The sequence below is a fragment of the Phascolarctos cinereus genome, unplaced genomic scaffold, assembly GCF_003287225.1.
Source record: "Phascolarctos cinereus isolate Bilbo 61053 unplaced genomic scaffold, phaCin_HiC Scaffold_726;HRSCAF=1367, whole genome shotgun sequence".
NCBI classification, from domain to species: Eukaryota; Metazoa; Chordata; class Mammalia; order Diprotodontia; family Phascolarctidae; genus Phascolarctos; species Phascolarctos cinereus.
The window spans coordinates 100859172-100880275 of record NW_027556098.1 but is presented as its reverse complement, the minus strand read 5'-3'; the positions used below and the strand labels follow the sequence as shown (position 1 = coordinate 100880275).

Below are 21104 nucleotides of genomic sequence, written 5' to 3'. Positions count from 1 at the left end.
TTTTAAAATACATGTTCAACCTCATTGTGTTGATGATTTTGTGTGTATGTGTATATAGTCTTGCGTTTGTGTAGTGTGACATACATAGTCTTATTTATTGATTATAAGCACCTTGAGGGCAGGAACCATGCTTCATTCTCCTCCCCCAACCTCAAATCACTTATTACTAAATAAATCTTAATTAAATTTCTATAGACGTGTATGTGTGAGTTTATAGTATGAATCAGCCAATAAAAAAGAATTTATAAAATGTAATAAAATATATAAAAATATATAATAAAATGTGCTTACTATATGCTGAGTTGCATTAAGGGCTAGGAATACAAAGAAAAAAAAAATAATACTTGTCCTCATAGAACTTTCATTCCAACGGGGGAGACAAATACCTAAATAGGCAAGGCACTAGTAGCTGGTGGTAAGCAGGAAAGATCTGTGTCAAGTGGCATTGAGGGGGTGGTGGGACCTGAACCCCAAAAAACACCAGGACCATGTCTCTAAAAGTAACCCAGCCTCCCCCTCACCCCCTTGAGAAAAATTTCCCTTGTTTCATGCCTGATTCTGTAATTCCTTTATCAGATGAGGCATAGGGGTGCCTGGCCCAAGGACTTTCTTGACATCAAATCCCCAAGGTCCATGCCTCTGACAAGTCCTTCAATGTCTGGCATATTCCCTACACTTTCCCATCTATAGCTCCCAAAGAAACCTGGACCCTTAGATTACCTAATAAGCATCCCTGGCATTCCTTTCCCTGCCCCTTTTCTATATAAGTTCTAGATTCACCCTGATTATGGTGCAAGTTCTCCAAAGGGACTTAACCCACTTCTATTGGCACTATAATAAACTGTCTCTTGACTGAAAGATGGTTTGAGTGTGTGAATTCATTCCAGGAGCCTCTGCCTTGGCATTCTCAGCATCCCAGCACCCATAACCTCTACCCCAAACCTTGTCATTGTCTGAGCTGAGTCTTGAAGTAAGTCAAAGGTTCTAAGAGGTAAAAATGAGGATGGCAATCATTTCAGGCCTAAGCAATAGCTAGGGCAAAGGCCCAGAGCAGGAATGTCATGTGTGAAGGACAGCAAGGAAGACAATAAGGCTGGACCATGGAGGGAAGTGATGTGTTTAGAAGACTGGAGTGAGAAGACAAGCCCAAGTTGTAAAGAGCTCTAAATGCCAAACGAATTTATACTGGATGCCAGAGGTAATAGTAAGCCACTGGATGAAGTGACAAAATCATACCAAAACTTTGTTGTTCAGTCATTCTTAGTCATTTGTCCTGACCTATGTCTTGCCATTAAACTCTGATGGTTCTGGAGGAGAGAGTGAAGCTGATGATTTGCACAGCTCTGCCTCACTTAAATCCAATTCCCTTCAAAGTCAAGATGTCACCCTTCTGACATCATTGGTCCACTTCAAGAACAGAGTACAAACAACAACATCTGACTCTTCGTGATCCCATTTGGGGTTTTCTTGGCAAAGATACTGGAGTGGCTTGCCATTGTCCTTCTCCAGTTCATTATACAGATGAGGAAATCGAGGCAAACAGGGTTCAGTGACTTGCCCTGGGTCGTACAGCTAGTAAGTGAGTGAGGCCAGATTTAAACTCAGGTCTTACTGACGCCAGGCCTGGTACTCTATCCTCTGGATCAACTAGCTGCCCTGAATCACCTAGCTGCTCTAAACCTAAACTTTACATGTGCCATTTTGGTGGTGGTTTAGAGGATGGAGTAAAATGAAGAGATACTTTAGGCAAGGAGATAAATTAAAAGGCTATTGTAATAGGTCAGGAAAGGGAAAAGTGATGATTTAACAGTTTGGCAAATAGAGGGAAGGGGACATATTTGACAAGAGACTGTAGATAGATCTACACTTTATTTGATCTCCCTACTTGTTAGAGCTTTGGAAGCACAGCTTTCATTGTTCTTTATTTTGGTACTACATGGAGTAGAGATCAGAACCAAATATGTACCAAATGATTTAGTTTGTGTTTACAAACATTTAATAAACACCTACTGCGTGCAAGGCTCTGGAGAAGATACTAAGTTGAATAAAACATAGCCCTTACTAGAGTCATAACTAGGGCTGAACAACGTGGATTTGTTCCAGAGTACCAAAATTTAGAGGGTGCTGACAGCAACCAAAGTCTTTCTTTGGCATCCCAGAAATAACTTCTTTTCATACTTATTTGGCGAGAATAATTAAGAATGAAGTTATTAGATCATGGATTGAGGACTATGACCCAGGTGAGTTCTTTCCTGGCCTGCTAGCATGGTGCCGCCTAACTCTAATCTGCAGCAGCCCCTATAAACATGTTAGTGAGTGTTTCACGTTGTATGTGCTCTTATTGTACTTCACACACACACACACACACACACACACACACACACACACACACTGGTGGGGGGCATGGGGGTGGTGTGTAGTGCTGTCTATAAATCGCTACTTATGGCTATGTTCTCTCTAGGAGATGGGGTATAACACATGCAAAGTTAATTATAATTTTGGGTAAAAAAAAACTTTTAAGTGCCCAATCTCAGTACAAAGTACTATCTGGGTGCTGAGGAAGGATTACTTCTGCTGGTGGATTTATGTAGGGGAAGGCATTTGAATGGGGTGGTGTGCCATTGGTGAACAAGCTTAGGTGGGGTATATGTGATGGTTTTTCAGCAAAGTTAAGAATATTTTGGCAAGCAATTCAAATAACTGCTTGCGTGCTCTGACACATCCTTTAGTTGTTTCAGAATGTTCAAAAATATTGTAAAAGGATATTTGAAACTACAAAAAAGTCATAATTTTTGAAGAATAGCCTTTTTATAGGGCTTCTCGCCTGGAAGATGTCTTGCTCTTTGTAACCATTCAGTAAGGTTCAGGTGAGAGTGTTTTGCTTAGGGAAAAAAAAATCCTCTTACATTTTTTGGAGTCAAGGTTGTATGTTGTATATAAGTGTGATTGTCTTTAAGTCACATGATCGATTTGGTAGGAAGAAATATAAAAGGATGACAAACCTTGTCACTTGATAGTAAAGATGTTTATTTAAAATGTGTCAACAAATCATACACTTCAGAAGAGTGCAAAAATAAAAGTCAATATCTGGTAACTTAAAAATAAGCACCATCTACAAATAACTACGTAGCATCTGTCTGTTTAATTATAAAATCTCATAATTCAATCTAACCTTTGACACACTTCAGCACTTTCTTCACATTTGAAGGTCCACTTACCCTTTCCCTCCCTCCTACATTTCTGTGTTAACTTTTCAGTTTTTTACTTTAAAAGAATGTTTACATACTTTTTTTTTGACAAATGATACAGACTATTGTTATCTTTCTACATAGGATTCATCAAAGTAAAAAAGTAGTTCAAACGAACTAGAAACTACCTTTGACTATCTCAACGTTACAGGTTAGTGCAGAATTTGTATTTCAAAACAAGTTGTAATACAGCATTTTGAAAAAAATACATTAAATTCTTTAAGGGAAGAAGCCATAAGACAGAAAGGAAATTTTGAAAGACAAACTTCTGATAAAAAAAAAAAGCAAACCACTAATCATTGTAATGAGTAAGAAAAGGGGGAGGTGTTTAAAGAGACTGGTTTGAATACACAGGCTCCCCATCAACAAACTCAGAATTTAAAAAAAAAAAAATACAGAAAATTAGTGAAGTTCACATTTACATAGTGTGTGAAGGGCAAAGCACTAGACATACAGCCCTGTAAGAATGAATGTAAATAATACAAAGGTCAAACCAAGCTGGGGCTAAAACTAAAAATCCCTTTAGCATGTTTTGTTGGGGTACGATGAAGACTAAAGAGATAGGCCAGCTTTGCTTCTCTTCGAAGTTCTTTAGATTTAACTTTACCCCTGACCCCAGCTTTTTAGCTTTCTTTTGTATGCTGTCTTGATGCCTCCTCCATTCCCCCTTTAGACTGTAAGCTCCCTGAGGACAAGTATTATCATTTTTTGCTTGTATATATAGCCCCATTCCTTTGCTCCTTTACTTCTGCCCTCCCACCCTCTCTTGTCCTTCCTCCCTTCCTCTCTTGTCTTTCCTCTTTCCTTCCTTCCTTCCCTCCTTTCTTTCCTTACTTCTCTCATTTCCTCCTTCCTTCCTTCCTTCCTTCCTTCCTTCCTTCCTTCCTTCCTTCCTTCCTTCCTTCCTTCCTTCCTTCCTTCCTTCCTTCCTTCCTTCCTTCCCTCCTTCTGTGGTATTGATATTTTAAAAGGAGGTGTTTTCTTCCAACTATAGGCCAGCAAATGTGATTTCTTTTCTTAACAAAGCTCGAGGACGCATTACTGAAGGGTTGGTTTGTGACCATTTAGAGAGGGAAGTGATGATCACTAAGAATGTGGGTTGATCAAGGACAAATTGTACAGACCAAGGCCATTTTCTTTTTTAGATGATGTTATTATATTAATAGATTAAAGAGCATTCCATAGAAATGACATACCTAGATTTTAACAAGGCGTTTGGCAAGGCTTCTCAGACTATTCCTTTATGTGATATAGAGAAATGTGGGCTTCATGATGGTAGTTGGGATTTCTACCCAAACAATGGTAACAAATGCATAAATCAACCTGGAGAGAGGTCTTCTGTGGAATGCTCTAGGACTCTGTTCTATTGAAACCTCTTTTGAACCAATTACTTGTTTTACTTGGCAGATTTAGCAAAACTGAAAATGACATGCAAATGAGGGGCAGTTTGAAAGACTCAAGATCACCAAAGACCCAGAAAGGGATCTATCTAAATATTTAAATATGAAATTAAATAGGAATAAATATAAAAGTCAACACTTGGGCTGAGCATAAGCACACAATGACAGAGACATGGATGGATAATAATTTACAAGAAAAATATCTGGGTATTTTAGGGATTCTTACAAATCAGCAACTTGACATGCTAGCCCCTGGAAAAACAAACAAAAATATGATTTTTAGGCTGCATTACTAGTTTTAGGCTGCCTTACTGGTAGATCCAGAACAATGGAAGTTATAGTTATACTGAACTCTTCTGCCCTGCTCAGACCCACAACTGAAGTATTGTGTTACATCCAGTGTCCCTTTTTGGAAGGCAAGTTTGACAAGTTTTTAACACCTTTTGAGGAGGGGGATGAGGTTAACAAGGAATCTACAAGCCATGTCATATGAGGAGCTGTTGAGGGAATTTGGAAATGTTTAGTCTAGAGAAGATAGTACAGTGGAAGCTGTACTGACTCTAGAATCAGAGGACCTGAGTTCAAATCGTGCCTTTGATGTTGAATACTTGTATTAAATTGCATGAGTTTCTTAAACTCTGTGGGACTCAGTTTTATCAGATATAAAATGAGAAGGCTGGATTAGCTAGCTTCTAGGTCCCTTCTTGTTCTAGAGCTAAAATCCTATATAAATGTTACCTTTGAATCCTCCCACTTGACCTTAAAATCTCTGAACCTTGGAAAGGCAACAAGGTGGCATAAAGAATGGAGCTCTAGGCCTGGAATCAGGAAGACCTGAGTTCAACTTGGGTCTCAGACACTTACTAGCTATGTGATTACAGGCAAGTAATTTAACCTGTTTGCCTCAGTTTCTCAACTAGAAAATGGGGATAATAACAGCATCTACCTTGAAGTGTTGTCAGGAGGATTAAATGAGATGGTAGTTGCAAATGTGCTTAACACAGTGCCTGGCACATAATAGGCACTACATGAATACTTGTTCCCATTGGGCTAGAGAACCACCAAGGTTTCTTCTGGATCTATGATCCTATGTAAGTAACATTGCATTTGAAAAGCCTAACAATTGGACCTAACAATTAAATGGAGGTTGGCTGCCTCTGGAGGGAGTGGGCTCACTCTCTTTGGGGGTTTTCAAGGGAATGTTAGGTGACCACTTGTTAGTGTGGTGTGGAGAGGAATGCTGTTGAAATTTAGGTTGGACTAGACAGTCTTTGAGGTCCTTTTGACATCCAGCACTGGGGTTCTGTTAGCCTACAAACTATTCATCATATCCTGAACACTGAATTAACAAACACTTACTGGTCAGTTCTTGTAAAACCACTGCATTATGAAAAAGCAACTGACAACCACTGTCAAACTCAATATACAAATGAGAAATAGACACAGGTGACTGATTTCATGAAAGGTTTTTCAGGAAGTTAGTAATGTAGGCAGAGTATAAATTCATTAGCTTCTGACTCTTTTTTCATGGGGACAGACTATCTTTCTATGATTTAATTTCTATAATCTTGACAAAGAAGACTTTGTCATGAGAGATGTGGAGATCTCAACAACTAAATTTAAAACAAAGTTTCAAATCTGGATAACCTAGGGAGGACACTGGGTAGGGTATTAATGGGATAAAATCTGGAAGACAGAATACACTTGATCAGAGACAATTTTTCAGCTATAAAGAAAGCAGAAGTTGGCTGTGGAGGGGGTGAACACAGCAGTTGCAGAACTTGTTCAACTCTCTGTGACCCCATTTGGGATTTTCTTGGCAAAGACAATGGAGTGGCTTACCATTTCCTCCTTCAGCTCATTTTACAGATAAAGAAATGGAGGGTTAAGTGACTTGCCTATGGTCACACAGCTAGTTTCTGAGGTCAAATTTGAACTCAGTTCTTCCTGACTCCAGGCTTAGCACTATATCCACCATACCATCAAACTACCCTTAAAACTCTAAATTAATTAGATACACTTTCATAAGCAACTTTATAAGTCTCACCTCTCTTGGAGCACCTCATAGCATTTTATTTTTCAATAAGCCAGCTCATTCATTTGTCCCAATAACTGATGAGGTGGGCAGCACCATTTTACATATGGAGAAATGGAGGTGCAAAAAATTTAAGGGAATTGCTGAAGGCCATAGCGGGTAAAAATCAGTAGTTGGAGAAGGTATTATGACATGAACTGGTTTTGAGATGGAAGCAAAGAGTAAAGATAAATAAGAACTATAAGGTCCTTGAAGGTGCCCCCCCTTTATTTATTTATTTTTGGCAATCCCATTGGCACATGTAATATTTAATAAGTGCTTGTTGAATTGAGAGAAGGCTAAGCAATTAAGAAGTCTCACAGGAACTAAGCTTTTTTTTTTGACATTTTTTATAAATAATTTGGAAGCAAGAGTAAGCAGTGATAACTATGCCCACAGAATCAGAGCCAAAAGGGTACTTTACAAGTTATCGATTATCTTGTCCATTCTCCTCTTTTTATGGATGAAAGGACTAGGGTTCAGTGAAGTTAAGCAAGTTACCCAAGGTCAAACAGGTAGTAAGGACAATCTGAACCCAAATCCTCTGACTCCAAATTCAGAGCTCTCTGGGCTATCTAAATTCTTCTGGGCAGCAAAATGTCCAACAGAAGTGATAAATTATAGGAAATTTTTACAAGAGAGGCTGAGTGGGGGGAAAAGTATTCAATAAGCTTGGCTGTCCATGCATTTGGGGGGACTGTAGCTAAAATATTATAAGCACTGAGAAGCCAGGCACAGCTAAGAAAAAGAACCTAGCAGTCATTTTGTTTCTTGATAATATTGGCCCAATGAGCAACTGTAGCAGAAAATGCAGCTTATTTTCACAAAGGTCTTAGATGTGGGATGAGGATAGGAAAAACTGGATGCAACTCAGGCTCATGCCCTGGAAGAAGGACAGAATGGAACTGCAGAAGATCTAAAGGAAAGTATCCAATAAAAAGGATTCAAGGAATACATCTCCTTCCACAGGAAGAGAGATTTCCAATAATTGGGACTCTCCAATCTGGGGCAGGGGTGGAGAGGTGGAGGGGAGATGAGAAGTTTAGAAGTTTATCAGATTATGAATTGTATGTAGAGGATGACCACATTCTTTCTTAGCTGCCCTCTGAATATGAGAATCAGGGAGCATCCCTTGAAATTTGAAAGAGGTAGCTTTGAGGACATTTTAAAAAACGCTACTTTCACAACCCTGTTATCCTAAATGGTTCTTCAGCACAAAATTACAGATGGATACATAAAGAATCTTTTTTTTTTATCAATAATACTGAGAAAGATGCACTAGAGTTATATACCTCTTTCCTGGCCATTAGGGATAGATTTTCATTTCAATACCTCTATTATACCAGACTCCTGAAAGATGTTCTCACCTCCTTTGGAAACTTTAACATTTCAGTCTGTCCAGTTCAGTAATATCAGGTCTATGCACCTATGCATCTATCCATCCATCCGTCCATCTATCTATCTACCAATCTAGCTAGCTAGCTAGATTATCTGTATATATGTGTGTGTATATATAGCTATACCTATATATACACACACATACATACATATATAGAGACACAGAAAGACAGAGATAGATATGTACATGTGTATACACACCCTTCTGTGTCCATAAACATTTTGAGTATTCCTTAACTGCTTTAAATTCAAGGAAAAACATTACCTCCCCCTCCCCCTGCACTTCCAGAAGCAGAGCATTAGGAAGTAATGGAGTCAGCTTTGGCAATAATGGATATGCGCATTTTTGAATGTGAGTATGAATGAGAATGCATGGATGTAGGTTTCAAGTGAAGGGGACACTTGATCTCTGTAGATTTTGGCCCCATTTCTCATTGCATAGTTATGGCCCCATGATCCTATGACCTTGTTAATGGAACAAGAATAAACCCTGATGAGCAGCAATACGTTTCTCATGGTAGGGGATGTTACAAAGCGGAAAAAAAAAAAAAAACAAAACCACCAAACAACAAAAACAAAAACAAAACAGATATAATACTACCCTGGCATATTATTGACCTATGGAAGAAGAGGCTCCTCTCTCTAATTCTGTAACATTCTTTGCCCCTCTTGTCCTTACCTGCTGGCAACTTATCTGAATTAGCAACCAAGATGACTAATTAATCTTTGGAAAAGGACACAGAGTCATATCTTAGAACTAGAAATGGAAGGGACATCAGAGATCATCTAGTCCAAGTGTCCTCATGTTACAGATGAGGAAGCTGAAGACTAGGCAGAGCAAGGGACCTGCCCCAAGAGTCGGACACCATGGAAAAATGACTGAACAACAACCTGTGAGGCCAGGGCTAATGCTCTTCCCACCGTAGACATTGTTTGTATGTGATGGGAAAGCAAAGCAGAACCAAGACCAAGGATGGGGAGAGTTGGCAGTCACAACGGGGAGAGGGAGATGAGATGGAAGATAGAAAACATAACAAGGGATACTTATAATATTATGTTTTACAAATGCACACATTTTTAGTGCCAGTATTTAAAAATTGCAAATCATGTAGTCATGAAGGGACAAAGATGCTCAATGCTTTGGAAGAGCATTTAGTGGAACAAAGTAGACTGACTCAGGTGGAGCTAGCAATAATTCTTAATCTTGCCTGGGTAATAGAGGGCTATACCTTTGGAGACTTATCCAAGTGCAGAAATAGCATATTGCATTATTTGTTTTTGTGGCTGTTGCTGAGTCATTTCAGTCATATCTTACTCTTGGTGGCCCCATTTGGGGTTTTCTTGGCAAAGATACTGGAGTGGTTTGCCATTTCCATCTACAGCTCATTTTACAGATGAGGAACCGGAGGCAAACAGGGTTAAGTCACTTGTCCAGGGTCACACAGCTAGTAAGCATCTGAGGCTGGATCTGGATTTGAACTCAGGTCTTTCTGACTCTAGGCCTGGTGCTCTATCCATTGTGCAATCCAGCTGCCCCATTTATTTTCACATTGCTACTACTGCATCAGGGAAATAGGACCAAACTGAAAAATTTTAATTACTTAAATGTAACACAAGAAGGACTGCCAAATCTATTTTTCAGTCATTCAAAATGCAAAAAAGGTGGGAGGGAGCATTATTGAATCTGTAATTGTATAAGTGATTATGGCTTTGTTGTGCTCCTGTTATATTCCTAGATTGATATAAGCTACTCTTTTAAAGAAGTCAAATTGTATTCACACTTTGATGGGGAAGGAGGTTACACATTTTAAACCTTGATGAGGCACACACACACACACACACATATACCTCAAACCAGCTCTTAAGAAAAAGACATGGAGGAAACATTCTATTGTGTGCAACTCCAACACCCACAGGGAGACTGATGAGAGAAGGCTAGTAAAGGCTATGCTTATAAAAAATAACCACCACCAAAACCCATGCTGTCTCTTAATATGGAAGGGAGTTTAGGAAATGCATCTCAAAGCAGGAAGGAAGAAACTAAATGTGCCCCCTCCCCCACTGGGCAGATATGACCTGGGAAACCTAATAAGGGGATTTTTTAATAAATGCTTATTGAGAACCTACTATGTGCAAGGCACCACGCCAAGGGCATCAAAAAATCTGATTCTTTTCCTCGACTGGCAGGGTTAAGACTTCCATATTATACTCATAAGACTGCAGACATTCTTCAAATATGTGAAATGTAGAAAGGAAGAGGGGAAAAAAGCTTTTCGAGAAAGGGTAAATCACTGTCATTTAAGAAAATATCCAAACTCATCTCTTGCACATCTGGCCAATCCCAGCTTTTGAAGCAGTTACATTTAGTGGGACTTGCTGAGCAGCTGGTGGGTTGCTATTACAGCCACCGAATGCATTTGCTCCTGGAGCCTGGGCTGCCTACAAAATGAGCAATAAAGGATGTGTGTTTAAGATGGGCCTGCACACTTCCCCTGGAAATGCAAAACTGCCAGCCTGAGCGGGTAAGTGCTCTAGGGATTTATTCCAGTTTTACTGTGTCCTAGTAAATCAGTTATAGGAAGAGTAATCTAATATCAGCTGGGGATTACTTCTGTAAGCCTCCCTCACTCGCCTTTTAGAACCAAACTTCCAAATTTAAATGGACACCGTCAAGTTGTCTGGGACCCAAATTTAGGGACCAGTAGGCCATTTTTGGATGACATTTCTCAGTTGAGGATAAAGCTGAATATCCCTTTTGGGTGTCTCTTCCTGTTTAGTTCAATATTTAGAAACAATAGATAGAAGGCACCAGGAAACACTATTACAAAGTTTATGTGACCTAAGTAAGTAGGGCCCAAAACTGCAAAAATTTATGGGTGTATTCTAGGAAAAAAAAATCATGCATCTTAAAAGAAAAATGTGAAGAACTTATTAGACTACTTAGCTCTAGGAGAAGGAATTTAAATGGCGGCAACTCATCCATAATCCACTGAGACGTAATTTATAGATGGGCATGGAATGGTGCAAAGCAGAGAGAATTAAGAAAATGGTGGTTAGGAGTTTCTGAGGTCCAATGCACAAATGGCAACTCCATAGTTTTTTGCTCTCCTTTTCATTCATGTTGCATTAACGAGTGACCATAAGGCTAACCTCATCTAACATCTCCTCAGGCAGGACCACATATTCCGTAGGGACATAAGAGCACAATTTTAAACACTACTTCATGGTGTTGCTCAGTAACTTTCATGTATTTGTGATAGTGTTTACATTTGTGAAAGTGTTCACATTTTTGTAAATACACTCAATTCCCATCCTCCCTTCTCTCCACCATTGTTACCATCACTCTGCCCCATTTTTATTTAGAGATACTGAATGGGAATGAGGAAAATTTGGACCATCTGGCACAGGTAAAATAATCCACTGGTTGAAAAACAGGTCAAATCAGTGCCACCATTTTTCTTTGTAATGTCCAAGTATTTTTGTGGAAAATTCAATGACCTTTGCTCTGGCTAACCAGGTAAACTACTGGCAGTCCTTCAAAGCTCTCTGGCTGAGGAGAGGCTAGAGCTTGGGGTCTGTGCACATATGTCATATAAAAGTAGACTTCTGTTAGTTTTAAAACTCTCTTTGCATTAGACCTCAAGTGAAGAGCTAATTCAAAGGTGTCTCTGCAGCACAGAAATGCAATAGGCAGTTCTGAAGTAGGTGTTACATAGAAGAGAAGCAAGGATGAATTAAAATACAGACACAGGGGCAAAACCTATGGGAAAAGGCAGTTGTTTGGGGGTGGCATAAGTGGGTTAGATCAGATTTCAGTAGCAGAAGGTGAACATGTCAGACAGAAGAAAGTGGAAAAGAAAAAAAAAGGTGCTGAAGTCAAGGACAGTTTAGAACAGGTTCCAAGAATCTAGTATTTAGGAAGGATATTAATCTAAGAAGTACAGAGAGTCTGTAGAATTCACAGGAACAAAAGAAGAGAACCACACTTGGTCACTGATAGAAAGGTGGACAGACAGCAGCAGCTGAGCTTTAGGTCATATTCTACAGGGAAATTTTGGCTTCAAAGTTGTGGCTGAGGGATAGGTGGCACAGTGGATAGAGCATTGGCTCTGGAGTCAGAAGGATCTGAGTACAAATGTGGCCTCAGGCATTTACTAGCTGTGTGAACCTGGGCAAGTCACTTAACCCTGACTGCCTCCAAAAAAAGGAGAGGAATTGTGGCTGAAGAAAAATACACATATAGCAGCTTCATAAGGGTTAAAGCCTTCCACTAGCTTTAAGTTGGAAAGCTGCTCTTTCTCTGTCTCTCTCTCTTCTCTCTCTCTTTTGTGGTGATTGTTGTTTTCCCCACACAGAGCAAATTATGCCTCTTTCCTTGGGTCTCTATTTGTACACAGGTATTGTAATTTTATTAAGCATGTCAGGGAAAGACAAATCCCAGAGAAATAATTAGTGGAATGGATTCTAAACTCATTTTCTGCACGTTTGAACTACAGATGAATGGGCTGGCAGGCCTGAAACCCAGTGAGGCTAGTGCAGCCAGCTGGGGCTCTATTTCTGGAGACTCATAGCAGCTATCACAGGCACACACTGGAATTTTAAATGAAAATGCTATCGCAGGCCAAATGTTAGTGGTTTGTTGTTTTTTTGAAATGAAACACACATATACACACATACACAGCTATACTTGATTCACAGATAGAGGTTGAGGAAAACCTATTCAAGGCCAGGGGCTGGCCAATCAATGGTGAGTCATTCATCAACACTCCAAATGCACTTGGTCCAGCCCTATGAAATTCAGAGCTAAGAGATACACTGCTTGATGTTTTCTTTTCCCAGTATAAGAATGAGCACTCTGTCACACGTCCATAATTACACGTAATGTTCTCGGGGGTTGATGTAGGATCTTCCAGGATCTGAGTTTTGCTGATGTTTGTCACAGCTCCAGTCTTTGAAACATGTCTGACTGTAAAGGGGATACATCTGCTGAAACCCATCTTCCCCCTCTGGATGGTGATCTTCATAGTCGAACTGTCTGCCATTTACCATAGTCTAAAAATTCAAATATTGCTTACATTAAACACATCAGCTGTTTGCATTCTTCTCATTCTTGGTTACTCTTAGGTAAGACTATGACTCAGTCTATGTATCCTTACCTTCCCCCCAACCACACATATCCACCCACCCTGGCAATTCTTCCACCAACCATTAAGTGAAAACTATAATTCTCTTTTCATTTGGGGATAAAAAGGAGATCATCCTTGCTGCACCCCAGCAAAAGTGGTGTCATTCCCAGGATACAAGATATTAAACAACTCAGGGACATTTAGAGTGTGACCAGGTTCAGATTTCTAAATTTAAAGACATCATTGAGAACATCATTGAAAAGGCAAACAACTATGGAAGACTTCAGAAGTCTGATCAAATGTAGGACTCAGGATGAAATGTGCTACCTATTTCCTGACAGAGAGGTGATGAACTCAGAGTGTAGACCGAAACCCTTTTTTTTCGACATGGCTAATGGGGTAATTTATTTTGTGTGACTATACACGTTTGAAATAGGTTGGTTTTTTTCTTTTTTTCTTTTCTCAATTGTGGTGGAGGGAAGAGGAGGTGGGAAGGAGAGAAGGTGAATTTTCATTGATTGAAAAAAATAGAAATTGGATATAAAAAGAAAGACAATGCCACTTCAAAGTTCAGCTAATTATATGATAAACCAGGAGAAATAAAAGTTGTGAAGCTCAGGAGTTTCTACCAACAAGGTCTCATAGGCTGATGTTGGGAATAGCCACAGTAAGTTCAAGGAGTTTAAACAAATAGAAAAGCCAAAAATCAAACAAATAGGACTTGGGAGTTGTGTATGGGAAGATCACAGTACTTCAAAAGATTTTAGAAATCATTTAGTCTACCATTTGCATTGTACAGCTTAAGAAATGGAGGCCCAAGAGGCTGTCTTAGCCAGTGTCATTATGTTGTTAATGAAAGAGTCTGGATTTTAATCCAGGTCTTTTAACTCTAAACTGTATGTTCTTTCCACTACACCATGAAAATCTGTATGTAAAAAATGGAACCTTATTCACACGCCCTCCTCCAAAAAACTCCTACAAAAATCCCTTTAGAGTTAAAATTTCTTCCTTGTTTTTTCTAGCTTATGTCATGACTGACACCTATTATGAAATATATTACTCATAATTCTTAATAGTGTCTAGGCCAGTGTCTCCCAACTTCTAGTCCAAGGCAAGGACATATGGGTCCCAAAACAATTTTAAAATGGTTTTCTTTTCCTTTACATTTAATTTTTCCCATCTATAATAAGCCCTACTATTTTCCAGAATCTGTTCTTACACACTGAGTAATTTAAGTATTTAAAAGACAGAGTGGTTTGTGGTAGAGAACTGTAATATTTTACTGGTGAGCAATATAGTTTGTGTAAAGTATCTAGGACACTATAAACAGGTAATGTTACTCAGAATAGTTATTTATTTCATGGGACATGATGTCTACTGCTTAGGAAAGACAAACCCTAAATATTTTATCAAATTTTATTCCAACAGACAGTCAAAGACAACACTGAACATAAGAGGAAAAAAAAAGAAGAATCTTCATAGGATTAAAATAGCACTTTACTACTACAAAAGCTGTGGCTTGGCCAAGTTCACACCTAGAATATAAGCTTATTACTTACAGTATGCTGAAAGCTGCCTATTTCTCTTTCTTTGTACTGACTCTGCAAAGGAAAGTGTTCTCTCTGTAGGAAAAAAACAAACAAAATATTTGCTTTTATCACAAATACAGAACTATTGCAAAAAAAATCCATTCATAATACAAATTATCACATATAAAACATCTGGCTTTAAACCTTATTAAAAACTGATCCAATTCACAAAAATCTCAAGGGAAATATTGAAAAAAAAGTAGGAAGGAATGGGGCCTAGCAGTACCAGATCTTAAAGCAGTAATCATCAAAACAGCATGGTATTGGATCAGTGGAACAGATTAGGTACACAACATAAAAAAAAAACAAAAAAAACCCCACAAATGGACACAATATTTGATAAGTTCAACTTATGGTATAAACTCATGGTATAAAGACTCACTTTTCCATAAAAAAAAAATGCTGGGAAAACCATAAAGCAACCTGCCAGAAATTAGATATAGAGCAACATATACCAAGACATATAGGCCTTCATCACCTAAATAACTATCACATAGGAGAAGAGTTCATGACCAAATAAGGGATGGAGAGGGTCAGAGAAGGTAAAATGGACAATTTTGATGCTACAGAATTAAAAAGTTTTTTTGTATAGCCAAAACCAGTGTAACTAGAAAACAGTTAAATGGAGGGAAAATCTTCACAGTAAGTTTCTTTGATATGAGACTCCAATATGAAGAAGGATCTGCTTCAAATATATGAGAATAAGAACCATTCCAACAATAAATAAATGGTCAAAAGATATCAGCAGTTTTCTTTTTTTAAATTTTCTTTATTTTATTTTTAATTTATGAAACAAAACAAGCATTAACATAACATAATAGAATTTAAAAAAAGATGACTGCACATGAAACTGCAAATCTATTTATGTACTATTTGCTGTTCCGTGTGTGTGTGTGTGTGTGTGTGTGTGTGTGTGTGTGTATAAAATAAAATGATCATGTAAATTTCTTTTTTCCATTTTTTTCTTCCCTCCCTCCCATCCTAGAGATGGCTACCATTAAATACAAATAATTCAAACTATCAACAATCATATGAAACAATGTTTAAAATCACTAATAATTAGAGAAAGGCAAATTAAAGCAATTATCATGTTCTACATCAAACCTACTGACAAAGGTGACAAGAAAGGAAAATTATAGCTGTTGGAGGGGCCAGCGGAAAATAGGCTCACTAATGCATTGTTGATGGAATTGTGACTTGGTCCAGCCATTTTGGAAAACAATTTAGAACTATGTCCAAAAGGTGCCTAAACTCTACAAAGTCTTTGATCCAGTAACACCACTACTAGGTCTATAAGCCAAAGAAATCAAAGGAAAAAGAAAAAAAAACGCCAATGAACAAAAATATTTTTCCCTACTCTTTTTGTTATAGTAAAGAACTGGAAATTAAGAGGTGCCTATCAGTTGGGGAATGGCTAGACAAATTATGGTATGTGGATGAAATACTATTGAGCCATAAGAAATAAGAAGACTTACGTGAACTGATGCCAATTGAAGTGAGCAGAACCAGTTGTGCAATTTATACAGTAATAGTAGCTTTATAAAGACAGATACCTTTGAAAGATTAAAGAACTCTGAACAATGTAACAACCAATCATGATTTCATAGGACTGACGATGATCAGTCATACCCACTTCCTGACAGAGAGGTGATAGATTCAAAATTCAGGATAAGACATAAATTTTTGGACACTGACAATGTGGTAATTTGTTTTGCTTGACTATGCATATTTATTACAAAGGCTTTGCTTTTATTTTATTCTTCTAAATTGTGGGAGAGTGGTAGAAAGAGGAAACAAATGCTTTTCAATAGAAAAATGAAATAGAGGAAAAAAAACCAAGATAATGCTTGCACCTGAAAGTCTGAATCCTGTTTGTCTACCTCTACACTTGCTATGATGGTATGAGAAAAATGCAGAAAAGCAATATGCTGTATGGAAGAACTTTATACATATACTTGTATCTTACTGGAGGCACGGCTCAAGAGAGAAGGAAATCTCTCAGCTGGCCTTAGTCTGATATTTTGGATGGGCTTGAAGTTGAGAAAAATATGCTCACCCTGTAGCTGAACTCTCTTACATTTGTTGCTATCTTTCCCGTTCAGAGTAGAGTGAGCTCCATAACAGAAGGCACCACTGTCTTTTTCTATGTGTCTCACACACACACAAACACACACACACACACATACACACACAGAGTTTGGCACATGATAAGCACTTCATAAATGTATTTTAATTCATTTGTTCATTTATCTCTTCTTCTCTCCCATCTCCCAACCAAGAATAATATAGGGATATACCATACCACAGAGCAGCTAGGTGGTGGTGCGGTAGATAGAGAGTCAGACCTGGAGTCAGGAAGACCTGAGTTCAATCTGGCCTCAGATGCTTACTAGCTATATGCCCTGGGCAAGTCACTTAACCTTGTATGTCTGTTTCCTCATCTGAAAAATGAGCCAGAGAAAGAAGTGGCAAAGCACTCCAGTATCTTCATCAAGAAAATCCCAGAAGAATGTTCATGAAGAATCAGACGTGGCTGAAATGACTGAACAACAACAACCAGATACCATACCATCCCCAAACTCATAGACCAAGAACAGTGCTTGGCACCTAGGAGGCATTTAACAAATTTTTGTTAATTGATTGATTAAAGGATTCTCTTTTCTTGTAGATAATGGTCAGCTCTTGATAATCTACAGGGGGATTATTCACTTCGTGATAACTGTGCTTCACACTTACATAGAGATTTCCAGTTTATAAAATGCTTATATTATTTTTTTGCTTGTTTTTAAATTTTTTTTGAATGTTTCATTTATTTTGATTTATCAACAATCACTTCCATAAGCTTTTCAGTTTTAAATTTTTCTCTCCCTCTCTTCCCAAGAGGGTGTACAATCTGACATAGGCTATACATATACATTCCTATTAAACATATTTTCACATTAGTCATGTTGTAAGGAAGAATTAGAACCAACAGGAGGAACTCCCAGAAAGAGGAAACAAAACACAACAGAAGAAAAAAAATAGCAAAATACTAAGCTTTGATCTGCATTCAAACTCCATAGTTCTTTCTTTGAATGTGGACACCATGAGGCCTTCGGAGATGTCTTAGATCCTTGTATTGTTGAGAAGGGTTAAGTTTATCAATATTAGTCATCGTACAACATGGCTGTTACTGTGAACAGCGTTCTCCTGGTTCTGCTCACTTCACCCAGCATCAGACCATACAAGTCTTTCCAGGTTTTTCTGAAGTCTGCCTGCTCATCATTTCTTATAGCACAATAGTATTCCATTACATTCGTATACCACAACTTGTTCAGCCATTCCTCAATTGATGGGCATCCTCTCAACTTCCAATTCTTTGCCACCACAAAAAGAGCTGCTATAAATACTTTTGTACGTGTGGGTCCTTTTCCCATTTGTATTATCTCTTTGGGATACAGCCCTAGAAGTGTTATTGCTGGGTCAAAGGGTATGCACAATTTTCTAGCCCTTTGGGCATAGTTCCAAATTGTTCTCCAAAATGGTTGGATCATTTCACTCTACCAACAATGCATTAGTGTTCCAATTTTCCCACATCCTCTCCAACATTTATCATTTTCCTGCTTTGTGATATTGGCCAATCTGATAGGTGTGATGTGGTACCTCAGAGTTGTTTTGATTTGCATTTCTCTAATCAATAGTGATTTAGAGCATAAAATGTTTATATTATAGCAAGCATATATTCTTTGGCAAATATTCATTCAGCCAGTTTCACTCACCATCACACACATGCCTCTAGTTTACCTGTCCTACAGTGACTGTTTATACCAGACATTCAAACTTGTACAAGCCTGAGCCAAATATAATTAGGAAGGTATAACTGCTACCCTAGAGCCCTTAAAAAGTGCACCCAAGGCAGGCATACTTCACTGCTTCTCTGTTGTTTTACATTATCTAGGCCATTGCTGTCCCTACCTTAGTCTGAATCATGGAAAACTGCCTCTATGCCATTATAGCATGTAAATGAAAAACTGGAAAAATTCCCAACAGTATTATAGTTATTTTAGTATACCTTCTTCCCTGTGATTTAGTATCAGTACCAAGAGGCTAGCACTGTGTCTTTTTCATCTCTGAATCTCCCATAGAACTTTGGAAGACTTTAACACATGTTAGTTGAATTGAATCAAAGTGGTTCAGGGCTCTGACCTAAGGACAGATTCACAAGATGCCTAAGCTACTGAATCCTTAATTCATCCTTTTGAGAAGGTATGTCTGGATTTTTAAAAAAGGCAACCCGAGTACTTATTGTTTCCTTCCTTACATCTAAGTACCCTTTATGTCACAATACTAAATTGGGAAGGAGGAGGGGAAGGGAGGAACAATAAAACTCTTTTGCAAATGGTAGTGATTTTCTGGCAACTTAGTCAACTTAATAAACTGGCCAGCAAATTTTTCAACTTTTTTTTCAACTGTTCAACTTCTCCCTTATATCTATGCATCCTAGAATGATTGATTCAGAGTTGTAACATGACTTAGATGCCATTGAGTCCATCATCCTCATTTTACAGATGAAGAAAATGGAGCACAGAAAGTGAATTGCTTGGAGTCACACAGCCTGTAAGTATCTGAGACAGGAATGGAACCCAGGTCTTCTTGAGGCCAAGGCCAGGGCCCTACCCACTCTAACATGTTGCCTCCCAGATGCCCAGGGAAGAGAAATCCACAACCATCCCAAGGAGGCAACATTTTTATTTGGCCATTCTTCTTAAACGGGAAGATAATTGTTTCTTTCTACAATATATTCTCATTTCATAATGGCTTTTAAAATGCGTACTTATCTACGTGTATACATAGCATGTACTTAGTTCAAGGCCCTAGGGCTGCCAGCAGCAGAAATAGCTGTGCACCTGAGGTTTCAGGGTCATGCACATAACTACTCACAGCTTTCCAGGGCTATTTCGAAAGCATGGAGACATAAGGTCAATGCTGGTGTGAGGCAGGAAGCATGATAACAGAAACTAGCCCTTGCATGTGTGAGGCCAGTGTATGGACAGACAAAACTAGGTTCAGGAGTCCATGTGGAGGGCATTAATACGACTGAGAGGTAAACTCATTTCATCTGTGTCAAGTATGGTATGAGACTTGAGATCCTTGACAGCTCATACATAGGGGAACAGATAGATAAATAAGGCAAATTACATCCCACGATGCTGTAAGAACTGAGCCACTGTCAATGATCTTTCAAAGATCATGGGGAACAGGACAGATGCCCTCTGGGATTGGAGAACAGTAACATCTTATTTTTTTAAGGGAAAAGAGTGCAGTTAGCAGCCATAGATCAGTGAATTTGACTTCAACTTTTGGCAAAATTCTAGGATACCTTATTTTATTTTATTTTATTTTATTTACCTAAATAGGATACGTTATTAAAAGGATGGTTTAATGAACATTAGAAAAGGAGAAAGAAATCACAAAGAGATCACATTTCTCATCAACAACAGGTCATGCCAGAGCAACTTCATTTCCTTTCTTGGCAGGGTTGCTAGATTAAGGGAACATTTTAGACAGGGTTTACTTGGATTTCAGCAAAGTATTTGATGTAGTTTCTCATACTATTCTTGTGGACAAGATGGACAGATGTGGGCTAGAAAAGACTACATTTAAGTAAATTCAGAACTGGCTGAATGATTGGACAGAAAAACACAGCTATTAATGGCTTGATGTTAGCTTAGAAGGAGGCTCCTGGTGGAGTGTTCCATGGATATGTGTATGGGTCTGAACTGTTTAACATTTTTATCAATGACTTGGATAAAAGGATACAGCAAATGCTTATCAAATTTACATATGGCACAAAACTAGGAAGGAGAGCTAACATATTACAAGATAGTTATGATGCAAAAGTAATCTAGAGAAACTAGAACACTAGGCCAAATGGAATAACTTGAAATTTTAAAGGAACTTGGATTAAAAAAACCCCAAAACAAAACAAAACAAAAAACCTAGCTTCACAAGTTCAAGGAGGCATGGCTAGACAGTAATTTATCTACAAAAGGTCTGGGGGTTTTAGTGGAACTAGAATGCACTGTAAGCTCAATTCAATTCCTGTCAATAGTATGATGCAGCATCCAAAAATAAAACCATCTGTTGTTTTATAGGGAGCTGGGGTGGGGGTGGGGGGTGGAGGGATAACGTCCAGGCCTAGGCATCGGTCCACATCTGGAGTATTATGTTCTTTTCAGGGTGTCCCATTTTAGGAAGGACATTAATAAGTGGGAGATCATCCAGAGAAA

At 38.5% G+C, this 21104-nt stretch overlaps 1 protein-coding gene across 1 annotated transcript in view; it reads right to left on the bottom strand.

Annotated features, from left to right (window-relative positions):
• Positions 1 to 3010: 3010 nt before the first annotated feature.
• NECTIN3 (nectin cell adhesion molecule 3) overlaps positions 3011 to 21104 on the bottom strand; it is a 197569-nt gene continuing 179475 nt past the window's right edge. The window contains exons 8-9 of the mRNA XM_021007156.2: positions 14806 to 14868; positions 3011 to 13172 (exon numbers count right to left, since the gene is read on the bottom strand). Of these exons, the coding sequence (XP_020862815.1) occupies positions 12993 to 13172; positions 14806 to 14868 (243 nt within the window). The 3' untranslated portion in view covers positions 3011 to 12992. The remainder of the gene's footprint in view (positions 13173 to 14805; positions 14869 to 21104) is intronic.